Here is a 14,830-nt window from a genome sequence, read left to right as displayed (position 1 = left end):
ACCTTGAATTTACCTGATGAACCGAATGTCAAAAATTTAGTTCAATGTTGGATCTCCTTTTATGTTCTAATATAATAGTAAGACTGCCATAAGAACATAATGGTTTCATTATAATCATACGTAATGTATAACGGTATTTTTGAAGAGCACGATGGTTTGTTGTTGTGCATTTCTTTCTTTGTGTTGAGTGTTCCTTCTCCTCTTTCGTCTCGCAATCATGGTGCCTCCTTAATTAACGCAATTAATCAAAAGCCTACTTAAGGATGCTTGCTTCTCTACACATGTATCAATTGACATTTATACAGTAAAGCAGTTGGCGGCTCTCACTATCAAGCTCGAAGATACTTTTTTACAAATTTTACTTTGGTATACGGAAAAGTAACATTTTTATCAGCATAGTTATATCAACAACATTCGATAACTATTATGGAATTTACAATGTCTCGTATCCTCGTTCTAACTTTGTGTGCGATCACAGTTCATAGTTGGCCGAAAACCAAACGACACCAACTTTTCAGGAATGACTTTTTCCGTGGAATACCAAACAGGAGTCTCTTCCGGGGTCCAAGACCCGCCCTCAAAGCCGAAGAGGCCACAGTTTTGGTGCCGTATACCCAGTGGAAATCAACCCGATGTGAAATGAAGAAGAATATGTTTCTTTTGAAATCTCCGAAATGTGAACCAATCAACGTTAACCGTGGTCTTTGTTACGGACAGTGCAGCAGTGTATTTATTCCCGGACAAAATTTACATTATTCAGCAGCTTGTATACCGAACTTACAAAAGAGAGCTGTGGAAATGCAATGTGATCTTGGAAATGGTGTCAAGGCGAAACGAATCAAATTTTACGAGAAAGTTGTTTCATGTTCGTGCAAGAAAGTGAAAGTTGACTGGAAACAGGTTGTGAAGGACATCCGAAGCCAGTTTGAAGCTTCCACCATGTTCTCCTGATTGAACAATCAGTCAACAATCTTCTCACGTGAGACTGGAGTTATCCACAGACCAACCGGCACAAAATGTCATTATATTATAGAACGTCATCCATATACTATTGTATAAACAATTACGTCGTCCAAATAACATTTAATGGTTGTTAAAACTGTTGTTGGAAGGTGACAAAGCTCTGAACAATTCTTCTAAATAATGTGATGAAATACTAACCGCCCTTTTGGAATTATTGATTTGACTTGTGATGGAAATACAATGAAAAATCATCTGATACCGAGGCATTTGACCGGGCCTTGTCATTATATGCTGTTCATCCAAAATAACTAACATTGGCTCACCCATTTTTCCGACAGACAAAATATTATGCTATGAGACATATTTTTCGTATAAAATATATTGTAAAATTATTGTAGATAGAGAAATTATATTGAACAAAGTATTTATAATGTAGATGATAATATTGTAAATTATGTAAAATTAAAATTTCTATGCCGTTTTTTGTTTCTGTTATTGTATAAACAATACTAAGAATATCTTGAAAAGAAAAAACTAAACTTCATCTTGTAATATTTGTGTTGTTCGTCCTAGAAATGGCTTTTGAACAGCCTTGAGTGATCTTAACTTTTTTTGTAGCTATTGAGCTAAAAAATTCACGAATATATGTTTTTCATATAAGCAAGTGTCTAGGGTTGCATTTTGCTTAGCATTCTATTGTTCTTATTAACAATAGAGCTCTTTTTTAGGTAAATCGGGTCTTGTACCATAGAACTAACTCCAAAAATAATAACTTCAAATTCAGTTTTGGATTTGTCAGTGCTGTGTTTTTCAGAGGTTAGTTTGTTGGTACGTTGTCTTATTTGAATGAAAGGGGGAGGCGTACTTGGGACGTTTCGGAAACTCTATGGAGACGCAATCTACTCATTTCTTCAACTGTCCACAAAAAAGGAATGAAGTCGATAATTACGGCGACGAAATACGGAAACAATCAAACACGACTTCTCTTCCATTTTTGATCTGCAATTAAATTATGTCAGAGATTCGTTACACTTTCACTTCAAATATAATTATGATTGGATTATCAAAATTACCTCCAACTTTAAATAAACAGTTCACTCTTTCATTGTCCGAATTAAGTAAGGAGGTAAGGCTCTTGAAGATTCTTTTCTTGTAACATGAACTGACATCAATGTTCGCAACCCATGGCCTTGTTAAGCTGAACTATCCAGTATTTACCCAGGAGATTTAATTGGGTATATCAGGTGTATTTATTTCGTCCTTCTTATGGTAGGACCTCGTAAACAGTAGGGCACTGATAAGATATTTATGATCACTTTTACAAGGTTTGAAGATTTCATGATATTGGTTCTGTGTGTTTGGAAGTGTGTGTTGATTACTTTGATGATTGCAAGGAAATTACTACTGCCACCGCACATTTCGATTTCTCAATCTTGATTAAACTATTTGTTTTAAAGCACTTTATTTCCCAACGACAGGTCAACGTCTTTCCTACTTATGGTTATCTTTCCAAAAGTTCGTTCAACATGTTAAATAGTTTTTTCTGAGTGTTGATTGGTCAATTTGACTCAAAGTACATCAAAATTTACAAATTTGACCAATCAGTTAGACCTTCCGCGCATACACAACACATTTTTGTCTAAATACCCGCCTGTATGTGCGGACGACCTTAATTTACGATGCAGAGAGAAAAACCTTATGTTAACATAATAATGGTACAGTTATAGCTAAATTCTCTGTAAGGGTCCCGAAAATTTTATTATCTAATCTCTCTAAGGTTTTCGGAGTTCCCGCCCGCACAACCCTAGTACCCCCTCCCCAGGACAGTTGAATTTGAATTTGAATTTTGAGGGAGTTTTCGGAAAGATACGGTACGGTACAGTGTGCATGCAACCGTTTTTGTTTCTAGAAAGAAAAGGGTGTGTCAGAATTGGAGGGATTATACTTCACAGTGTACGATCAATAAAAAACTTTCAAACAAAGCTTTTGTAGACTGAATGCAATTACCTAAAACCATGATGAAATGATACCTTAATTTTTTACGGAAATTATATTAAGTTGGGATGCATAATAACCTGGTTATTGAAATTTAAATATAGAATAATCAAAAGAAGGTGATTAGACTGCTGTCAAGACGTTTGTCAAACTGAATTTTCTTTTTTAAAGATCTCCGAAAAAAGTTATGAATTCCCTTCTTTTACTGTTTTTTTTTTGTCATTTTTATTATCTTTTCACCCTTCTCCCTTCAGAACCTGAGCTAGTTTTTACAAATTGACGGATTAGTAAAATGAATTCCAATACAAAGAAAAGAAACCATACTCCCTACCATAGCGACTAATAACACCCCCAAAACTATACACCCCATACAGCCCTTACATCCAAACTTTGAAGGATTCTCCTTTATTTGGAGTATACATTCCTAGACAGCTCATAAATATTGAATCTTTCTATGTAGCGGGAAGCGTTATTTCATAATGGCCCTAGATTCAAAAGTCTTTAATAGCTATCACTTTCTCAACGACAACTGAGGAAACCCTTTCGTAATAGGTGAACACGAGCGAGAATAGTTCTGATCATCTTCTGGGCGTCTTGACTGACAAAACGTGTTAGTGTAATACCATTAAATGATTCGAGACTTGTCTTGCATTTCTTGTAATCTCATCATAAAGGCGATGTTAAGTTGTCTTTAACGAGATAAGAATGATAGATAGTTATTAGTGTTTGTTATCGATATCCCAATTTGTTGTTTTTGATAATCTATCTTATGGGGTGAGCGCCTCCGACGAGTCAGAGATTAGTTCTTATGCAAGATTAGTGTCTGTGGTTTGCTTGTGGAGTTGTTTTGTTGTGCAACCCTATAAGACACATTTGTGCCCCTTTAGAGCAAAACAGGCAGGATGTTATTGAGGTACTATCTCGTTGGAGCCGATGAAATGGCGTCACCTTCAATTGAAGCCAATCAGATTTGTTATTTGTTAAATTCCATGCAGAGTTTCTCTAATTTTAGTGGGAAAAGGAAGGTGATTACCTAATAAATCTCATTAAATACCATTCGATCTGTCTGCAGAGTTAAAGCAAGAGGACTCCTTATTGCTCCGTCTACTCGTGTCTGCAATCTACACACATTCATCACAAAGGCGCCTGAACATAAAAAAAAGCACAAAGTTAGCCACTAATTTTGTGAAAATGTTCAAATGACGGCAGTCTTAATAGCTTTGTTGTGTTTTTATTGGTTTTTGGTTGAAGTTGATTTACGATTGGCTTCCCAGGAGCGACATTTAAAGGATGCAGTACGCTTAAATGGAAGAGACTCTGTTCGATTTCCTCTTACGTTCGTTTGCAATATCCTTGAAGTTAAACTTCTTCCCGCCATGTTGTCTCGACATGGATTAATATTTCCCAGCTGGTCATAACAATGTTAATATGGCATCCCTAACAATCATGTAATGCTATTGATGAACGTTAAAACAACGTTGTATTGTATGCCATATGGGTTTTCGATGGTCGATGCCCTCACGTTATCATACCTCATGGAATCTTTTTTAAGGGATAGGCCCACCACACATACTGCGTCTCATTACTTTAATTACCCAACTAGCAAAATGATTTGAATTTCTTGACCTCAAAAAAGTTAAGTTAAATACAAGCTGCATTTTTGAGTCCACTCCAAGTCCATCTGTTTTTCCAATTTTCTTATTAATTGAATCTTTCTTTTGAAACGTAGTCAAATCATCCCTTGGCAATCCCTTTCTAGGCAGATGAAATTCTTGACATTTCTCATTTGACCATCATTAAATGCCTGGTATTCACTCAACTAAATCCATATGCTGGCAAGAGTTCTCTCGTTGTTTTTTGACGTCAATAGTTTTAAGACTTTCAATAATTTTGAAAGCAAAAAATGTCATTTTAATGTTTTTATAGAACTTGTTGACAAAAAAACAATTTGTCTATATATTCTTAGCTTTGGCCCATATATAGGTCTGCGAATTGGTTCATCGCTTAGCAATATTCTGTCTGTTTCCGATATTGAATAATCTTAGGTCCTTGTGGGGAAGGCAGCACTCATCTTCTAAGGTCCTCCAATATGTATGTCACTAGAAAATCGATGGAATAATTTGTAGCAGTGTTATACTAATTCGTGATTCAATTTACACATTTAAATTAGCCTTTGCTTTATCAAGTTAAACGACTTGACTAGCCGGAGGGCAACATTAATACGTCATTGTCAAGATCCTTATCTCAAGTAGACAGATCAATTTCATCTCATCTAATATGATCTGTCTTTCATATTAGATCGCACTGTACTCAGCGTAAGAGCGTTTTATTAACACCGGCTTCTAAATTGAGAGTATAGGAGGGTAATTTGAATTCACGCTAACGGAATCTGAATCTTGCCGACTTTGAAGAAAGGAAACTGACGTTCACTTCCGTGGAAAATCAAATTTCCCGCCTATGAAGAAAGGAAACTTGGAATGCAATATCTAAGTTCTTTGGAAGGCGAGATTATTTGATGGTAATCCAAACTCCTAATTGGGAAGTTGAATAGACAGTGCCCACTATTTAGGGGCATAATAACTCGAAAAGTTAAAGGCACGTAAAAAAACCGAGTTAAAAAACACCAAATAACTCGAAAAGTTAAAAGCTCAAACAAAACTCAAGTTATAATTTTTGTGGTGACTGGAATTATGACGTCAAATGCAAAACAACACGGAAAAAATAACTCGCGAATTCCAGACCCCCACTATTTATCCTAAAAAATTCATTTGATTTATTGAAGTCACCCAATACATAAATAAGTTCCAAGTCGTCGAGTATTCAGTTGTATAAGACTTGCATCATATTTCTATTAACACCGGCTTCTAAATTGAGAGTATAGGAGGGTAATTTGAATTCACGCTAACAGAATCTGAATCTTGCCGACTTTGAAGAAAGGAAACTGACGCTCACTTCCGTGGTCAATCACTTTTCCCGCCTTTGAAGAAACTATCCAAGTTCATTGGAAGGCGGAATTATTCGATCCTAATCCAATCTCCTAATTGGGAAGTTGAATAGACAATGCCCACTATTTATTAATCCTAAAAATATTTCATTGGAGTTGAAGTCGTCCAGTACATATGTTCCAAATCCTCCACTATTGAGTTGTAAAAGACGTGCATCAAGTAAAAAACAGCGCATTTTTATCTGGATACCACCGAAGCCAATATCATTTTAATGAGCTTAACACAGACAAGAACTTCCTATATTGTGCAATAATATTTAAAAACATCGCTCCCTGCCGGTTATTTGTGAAAGATCATTGCTCCACCTTCTGATCGGTTTTTAATTTTTCGTTTACTCTTTCTTAATTGGCGACGGTCATCGTTGATCATGCAAAGAAGACATTAAATTGGCTGGCATTGGATTTGCAGAAGACAGAAGTAATTACTGTGCAATGCTATTTATCAATCTCTTGGAGACGGTGCTTTGACATCGCTTTCGTTTTTTCCTGTGACGAGAACAGGAAAAACTCGAAAAAGTTGTTGAAGCAATGATTTAAACTAATTAATAAAAAGACCTTTTTGGGCTAGAATTTGCCTTACCTCTTTCGCTTGTTTCAATCCTTTTGAAATTAAAACTATTTTGAAAAGTACCATATCATTTTCGGCCAAAAGTTATGGTTCTTAAAATCGGTTGATTAAAAGTTATTTGTCTAGCGTCCGCAGACTATTTTGCGTGTATAAAAATCCTTATTTTTTCTGATACACCTTTTTCTACAATGCATTATTATTTTTTCTAGAAAGTGAAATGCTAGATTGCATTGCTGAAATCGGTAGATGATATTTGGTGCACGAGAATAGGTAAAAGCTCGAAATAATTGCTGAAATAATGATTCAAAGACCTTTTGGGGGCTGGAATTTTGTTACCTCTCGTTTTTGACAACTCTTCTGAAATAAAACACCCCCGTCTTACAGCCCCGGTGGTAGTTTTTTCCTTTATTGGGGTTATCTCCAAATTTCTATCGAAATCCCAATGGGATTCTATAAATTACTCTCAGGTCAAAAAATCAGTGGGGATGGTTTCGGAGTACAATATTTATTCATTGAATTTCATACTCTTAGGTTCCAAATAAACGGTGGGAGGGGTGTTTGGAAAATTTTCAAAATTTCGATAAACAGGGGGACCTTATTGCCGGGGGTTGGAAATTTTAATTATGAAAACCCCAAAATAAGGTAAAAATTCTTGAAAATTAATAAACGGGGGGGGGGGGTCCTAATAAGGTCCGGAATGGTTAAAAATTTAGAAAAATTAACAAGCGGGGGGGGGCGTTTATTTAGAACCTAAGAGTAAAGGCATGAACACAAAATAACTTTTTTGATGGGCTTGAAATTTTGGTGAGATTTTGGTGAAATTTTCCGGTAGGTAGGGCTCCCCAATGGGTCTGTGGCGTAGGGATGTAATAAAAAACTATTTTCTAGAGTACTGAAAAGTTATTAATTTCAGTCAAAAATTGAAAATCGGTTTAAAAGTCATTTGCCTTGCTAGAAAATTAAATGTATCACAACGTTGATATTCGGTGTTCCAAAATGTCGTTGACCTTAGGTTTCCAAACAACATTTTGATCAACTCTCCTTTTCACGCATCATTGAAAAACGATTGTTGACTCGACTTACCTAGGTACGTTAATTGTACACGTAATTAAAAGAATTTCTATAAATAAGGCAAAGTATGAATATATTGTCTGTGCATTGTTTCGTTGCCAGTGACCACTGTTTAATGACAACATTTTTGGCAAAGATGTTCTCTTCTAAGGACGCAAGTAAAACCTCAACAAATTCTGATTTCCAGTTTTTTTTTCAAGTATGAAAGATATTTTGTTACTAAATTTAAGCCGAAAATAACTCACAACCATTAAAATTTATGATGATAAATTTTCCATCCCCATTGGCATTTACTCTATCTCACACGAAGAAGAATTTCTACGGTAGTAGGTTCAGTGCATAGTGGCCCAGGGGGTACTAGGCTAGGTTTACAAGGTGACGGGTATTTCCGAGCGAAAATAGACCCTTAGAGTCCCCCCTTTAGGACCCCTTGAGATAGTTCGAATTTTGATACGCTTCGTAATTTTTGGACCCTTTCAGAGACTCAATTACAAATTTATCGTTTTTTTACCCCTTTGAAAGACTTTTGAGGGTTTAAAAAGGGACCCTTATGGCTCGCAGACACCCGGCACGCGCTTTGCACTTTGCCCAAGCCACCCTCTCCCCGGGCACAGGATGTACAGTTTTAATCACGGTACCAGCTCAATATCACCATACACCTTACACAATATGATATGATTTTATTTAGTTTAATACTTAGATTTGCAAGCTCGACTGTTTGTTAAGTCTGTTAATAAGTAACCCTAAAATTTTGCTAAATTTTATTAACTACAATTTATCAAATAGTTCTCAAATAATGCTGTAAAAGAAAAGCCTTGCTCAAATATAGCACAGGGAAAATGAAATGAAAATTTTGATGTGTTGTGAAAGTAAACATTTCAGTAGTAACAAACAAATTCCTGTATCTCTTAGTTGTAAAACTCAAATTACATTTTCTGTGTACTTTTGATTCTTACAACTTCCATGAAACTTTAAACCATGTGTATGTATACACGCACATAAATATTTTTTAATGCGCTAAACGGTGAAAACGAATTCTGAACACGTAAACAAAAAATTGTCCTAAACTATGAATGAGTCCAAATTTTTTCGGCAATGATTTTATTATACAATAATGGCTAATTTTTTAGTAATTTTTCTTTTTGTTGAGAAGTTTTTGTTGTCAGTGGAAGCGGGATACACCATCATTTACCAAGGACCAGGTAGGATCGTCTTTATAACTATGTGCGGTTTTTTTATTTCTGTGATGGGTTTTTAGATCTTTCGTGAAAGGATTTTAAATCTTGAGTGTTCAACTACATATGTGAAATGTCCCTTCTTAAGGTGACTTTTTTTTCGGACAGATAATTATCAAGACTTTTTCATAAATTCTTGAAAACTCAATTGTATGATTCTATAGCAATAGATTGATCACTAAATACCTGAAACGCATAAATATTTTATCATCCAATCCGTCAAAGGTAAATATGCATATAAAGTAGACCAGATCAACAAGAAGATCGGTGAATGTGTCACATTGCAACCCGTTATCAACTTTCCAACCAATGGAACGGAACGAATCACTTGGAAAAAAGACACTCATTCTCTGATCCAATCAGAACGCATCAAAGTGTTGGCTGATGGAAAGTAAGTGAGAAAATATCAATTTTACCATTGCCATCAAGCTAATCTGTTCATTTATTGAAACAACTGGGAAAGATTTTGATTTAGAAAATCACCAGCAATGGTTACCTTCCAACTTCAAGATCAAAGTTGCGATTTAGATTGATTAAACGTCACTATTATTGATTCTTTTCAGCTTACAAATTAGATCGTTGGAACCATCGGATTTTGCTTACTACCAAGCGACGGTAGAAAATACTTTCGGTAAAGCTACGGAGAGTACTGATCTATGGCTTCATGTGACAGGTACCATACATGTTTTTTTCTTTTAGAAGCATAACGTTTATAAGCATATGCAGGGTAAGTTTTTGGTACCTAAACAATGGCTCTATTGTTTAAGAACAATAGAATGCTAAGCATAATGCGAGCCTGATATAGGGGCCCTTGCTTGCTTGATGGTGGCCCGAAACATGACTTGCTAAAATCTGGCCTTCTATGTTATTATTTTTTTCATTGGTGTTATGTAGGATGTGGAAAGCACGAGAAGGAACTGGCAAGATCGTCATCTTTATCGTGTACTACTTTATGTGAAGGTAAGGTCCATATTACCGGTCGATGTTGCTGAGAAACTGAGAATTAACTTCAATAGTGGAAAACTTCTGGAGAAGAGTTGACAAATACTGATAGTGATACTCTCTGAGAAAAATGATATAACAGTTGTTTTTTTACTTTTGAGACCATGTAAAGAGGTATAGTGTTCGATTAATAAAATTGATTAAAACATTCTAAGACAAAGCGTCTTGAATTTCTTTATTCGTAATGAAGATTAAACCACGGATAAATAGCACTTCATTAATGAGCAAGGAAAGAAGTGTCAGATTTCAAGAACATTGGAGAATTATGTCACGATTTCTGATACTGATATATTTGGGGGAATCTAGAAGGGGTAGATTGGCTGATCAGGAACAAGTGGAAGTTGAAATAACCTCGAACAGATCTATCAACAAATTTTGATATTTTTATATAAGTTGACAGGCAAATGCGTCGTCAAAGCCAAAAAAGTCAGAACATTACAATAACATTCTAAGGTTTTGAGGACTGTAGAACATTAAAATTAAGAATAGCTCAATAATCAAAACCCAAAAGTTAGGAACAAGCGAAGGCCTCAAAAATTTCTGACGTTCTTATAACAAACTTGTATTTTATCTTTCACTTGATGTAACTTACTACCAAATTGTAATATCTTGGATTTCTATCTTCCAGCCAAATGTCCTTCTGGTTGGACGTATGTGATTGGTACATCCTCCATGTGTGCTCAATACTTTGCCAAGGGTGAAACGTGGAATCGTGCCTCAGAGAATTGCCAAGCTATTGGTGCAGAATTGACGACCATTGAAAATGAAGTTGAGAATAGGTAAGTCTGAAAGCACAAACACACAGCTGGTAATCCAGTTCTTTTAAGTAAGTTATGGGCTAAATGGTATCATCGTGAATTTTAAAGATCGAGATTCGACTTCCTAGCTGAATGATTGAAAACATTTAAAAGGTTTCAAGACTACTAGTGAAAAGGTCTTAGGTAAAATATTTTCTGTCCTACTTGCCATTGTTATAATACCCCATACCCCCTTTTATTTTATCCCAAGATTCATCAGTAGCATGCTTGAAACAGCAACCGGTGCTTGGATCGGATTAAATGACCGGGAATCGGAATCGCAATACGTTTGGAATTTCAAACAATCATCCAGTCAAACGTATTTCACATGGGGAAAAAACGAACCAAGTAATTACAATGGGAATTGCAACATTGAGAATTGCGTCACTATGAAGAAAAGTAACGGTTATTGGAATGACGTCATCTGTGATTCATTTTATCCATTCGTTTGCCAAGTCAGCACTTCTTATAATGGTATGAACTTATCTTCACTTTTGATTCCCATTGTTCAAAAGCGAAGCCAATATAATTATTGGACTTGAGAAATCATAAGGCGTTCCTTTGTCGAACTACACACTCTTTACTTGACCCTATTCTTTCTTTTAAAGAACAGAAAAATGAAGCATGCTGATGAAGTCACGAAAGATGACGAACATTTTTACATAAGCAGTCGCTTCATTTTTCTGTTCTATAAATTTGCTGCTTTTACATTTTACGTTTTCTTTCTTTTCACGTGTAGGATTTTCTTAGTCTTGATCGCAGACTAAAACCTCAGCAAGTATATTTAGGAGTACGAATCCGTTAGAGAACACCAAAAGATTGTCTGTAAAGAGACAGTATCTACGGAAATTCCGACTACGCTACGTTGTATGTTAGATACACTCCGGAACAGGGTAGCCAAAAAGCTGAAATGTCTCTAACATGATAAATTTTCTTTTTCAGAATCGGATGTTTCAGAATGGACATGTCGAGGGAATAGTTGTTTCAAATTGTTCAATGATCACTTAGTGTGGAGTGAAGCAGTGAGCAGGTGTCGGAAGATCCACCCTACCGCCCACATTGCCGCCATCACGTCTGGTAGTATCAACGATTTGGTGCGGACTTTGATTAAAGAGCCAACTTGGATCGGACTGAATGATATTCGAGAAGCAGGTATGATAACACGCTTAAACCTTTAAAGTTCACATACCAGCTCTTTGTTAAATCAAGAGCAGCTCCAAATTGACAATTTCTCAAAGTCGAATTAAACGAAAATGTATAAAACAAGTCATTATACTCAAACACACAAAAACATTTTTAGTTCAAAATCCTGTGGAATCTGTTACGTTTTAGACTATATTTGACGTAAATCTTTCTTTATATGTTTGAGTACAAGACTTGTCGTATTATACTTTTTTACTCAGAATTTCATGTTCTATTTGATGGTATCAATCGTTTGCGTTTCAACTTTTAAAAATAGCCAATTTTTGCCCATTTTGGGGGTTTTGCCTAGCACGTCAGTTTTTCGATCACAAAGAATTTTCCCAGGCCTAATCCACGGGCCCTCTCTCAAATCCTATCTTCTTTCGAACAAACCAGATGCGGTTGTGTCCCACGAAATATCATAAAGGTTGCCTCCCCCCACTAATAAGAGTGAATTCTATTTTGTGATTTGCGCTACGATGACTTTTGAAATTTTCACTTATTTTTGCTCTACGATAACGACATCGACACAGTGATCTGTGAAAAGAAAAGCATCGTTTAAAACACTCTGGATATAAAAAAGCAAATGCAATAGAATTGTCGTAACTCGACATATTCCAAATAATGTAAACAGTATTTCTAATCCCTTGAGAGAATTTTGATTTTTGTAATTGGCGTCCTCTTCTTGGCGTTCGAATCAAAAATCAAAAACACTTTTCTTCATTCAGGTGATTACGAATGGGAAGGTTCGGACTCTTCTTTTTCTTATTCAAACTGGGACTGGGGAGAGCCTAACGATATATTTATACGGGACCGACAATTGAGTTGCCCTGGTGAGGATTGTGTTCAAATCAAGAAATTTGGTGGTGATGTTACATGGCACGATTTAGGATGTGGTACTGTTTTGCCGTATATTTGTGAACGTGTGCGAGGTACGTCTTGTTTTGTGTTCGAAAATAAACAAATTAAATTATATATGTATCCTTTATAGAAAATTTGCAGTGCCCTACAATCATGGTCAAAATCTATTGAGAATTTAGCTTATTTCCTCGTTTTTCGAAATTTGGAGTTCGGGCGAGAAAGTAGCTTTTGGGCTAATTGATAAATTCATTCGAGTATTTCAATTGGGGAGGGGTTTATAGGCTTCCAGGCTATATTCTGAGCCCTATTTGACCATTCTTGAACTTTTGGATCCTCAGATCCAAGTCTTAAGTCTAGCATTAATAAAACTAAGAGTTAAAACTCTATCCTTCCAGCCTAATTTAGAGCGCTTCCAAAACCGTTTGTGGTTATACGATTTCGTAGGAATTTCCCTTTCTTCCCAAATATTACGAACATGATTGTAGCACCTAGTAAATTTATACTTTAGAAGTATAGGTATATTCATAAAGGGTATTCGTCGTAATAAACTGCGTATTTTCTGTTTTCCAATTTCAGACCGAGCATTCAGTACTGGTGCATATGTCGCAATCGTTATCGGTGCATTTCTTTTCGCACTTTTGGTCATTGGTTTAACACACGCTGCTTACCAACGTAAAAAGCGAACAGCAGTGAAAGACATTATAAAAGCAGCATACAAGGAGGATATCAAACTAAGAAAAAGTGAAGTCAAAGAAAAACAGAAAATTTCGTTTCGATCCGCCGCTAGAATGGTCGTTCCAAGCATCAAAGTGTATAATAATCTGAAGTCATCATAATGTTGGTCCAATTTTTTAATATATTTTTGTAGAGTTTTAGTGCCAAGATTATTTAAGAATGTAAAAAAATAAATCATAATTTGACCTGGACGTTGACCCTTTATTACTTTTTGAAATACTTTCAGTTACCAAAAAGAAAAGGGTAAACGTTTCTTTTGCCATATTTACTTTAATTTTCTCTGAAGTAATTCCTCCAACTCCAATCGATTTGTTTCACACCCAAGAGCAACTTCAACATAATTTTGACAAAAACTTTATTTCTTGAGTTCCGTAAAATGATTCGTCCATGCCTCTCTTGCAATGATTATTTGGTTCTAACAACTCGCTTTGACTAAAATTTTAATTCAACTCTCTTTAAAACCAAAATCGGCCGGGAGTCCAAGAAAATAAATATACTCTTTAAAGTATTTTTTTCGATTTCAAGCAGCTAAGAGATTCGATTTCAATCTTTTTTTGGATTCTGAAATAGCGAATGAAACACACGTGTTTCTATATAAGAACATCCAAAATTTTTGAAGCCTTTTGGGTTTATTTAACATTTTGTGTTTGGACCCTGAAAATATTCCAACTCTACTGTGATGATAAACATTTTATGACTATGTTTGCACTTTTTGTTCATCGAAGCCTTATGAGCCATACCATACATAATTTTTTATGCAACTTCAAAAATTTTGGCATGCCAAATAATGCCGAAAATACTTCTTTTTTAGTGTATTTTTGCTTGCTTTCCCGGTACATGCTCAGTTTCAGGGCTAGGTTACCAAGGCCAAGTTGCTTAATTTTTTAGCAGTTCGGTTGTTCATAAAGAAAATGTGTATAGTTTGTTCTGATAAAAAACGTATATAGGCTATTATTAACACAAGAAAATTATTTTGCGGTGCCTAAATCTTATTCAGCCAAACATGGATTCTGAAAAAATTTTGAAAAACAGGAAACTAAAAAAACTCTTAATCTTTTGAAATCCCCTACAATGTTATCCTAGATTTAGGCGCTATCCAGGCCTAAAAGACCAACCTTCTTCAGAGATGATAACCATTTGTGTCGATCGAAAAAATGACGAAATGAGTGAAGAAATGAAGCATTGCCTAGCTAAGGCTCCTGAAAATTTTGGTTCATTTTCAAAATGATGTTCTAAAGTCTGTCTCCAAGCTGTAAGTTTTTATAGAATTAGATTTAAAAAGCGGAAACCAGGGAAAAATGAATACCTTATCGGGGAAAAAAATGTCGGGGGAAAGTAACGAAAATTTTGAGGGGTGACGAAATTTTTCCATGACGAAATTTATCCCCGACATTCTGTCACCCGACCAAAAATTTTA

At 35.5% G+C, this 14,830-nt stretch overlaps 2 protein-coding genes across 2 annotated transcripts in view; one reads left to right on the top strand and one right to left on the bottom strand.

Moving 5' to 3' along the window:
• The window catches only part of LOC136811497 (nucleolar protein 58-like), a 130,401-nt gene that overhangs the window by 53,470 nt on the left and 62,101 nt on the right, over nt 1-14,830 (bottom strand). The window lies entirely within an intron of this gene.
• On the top strand, nt 8,567-13,604 carry LOC136811501 (C-type mannose receptor 2-like). Its single transcript, XM_067068122.1, has 9 exons — nt 8,567-8,803; nt 9,062-9,227; nt 9,400-9,509; nt 9,731-9,796; nt 10,467-10,617; nt 10,847-11,109; nt 11,578-11,787; nt 12,546-12,749; nt 13,255-13,604. Exons 1-9 carry the CDS (start codon nt 8,716-8,718, stop codon nt 13,512-13,514), a joined length of 1,518 nt encoding a protein of 505 aa, XP_066924223.1. The 5' UTR covers nt 8,567-8,715; the 3' UTR covers nt 13,515-13,604.

The sequence above is a fragment of the Clytia hemisphaerica genome, unplaced genomic scaffold (assembly GCF_902728285.1).
Source record: "Clytia hemisphaerica strain Z4C2 unplaced genomic scaffold, Clytia hemisphaerica genome assembly, whole genome shotgun sequence".
NCBI lineage: Eukaryota > Metazoa > Cnidaria > Hydrozoa > Leptothecata > Clytiidae > Clytia > Clytia hemisphaerica.
Note: the sequence above shows the minus strand (reverse complement) of the source record. Positions and strands in the feature narration are given on the sequence as shown.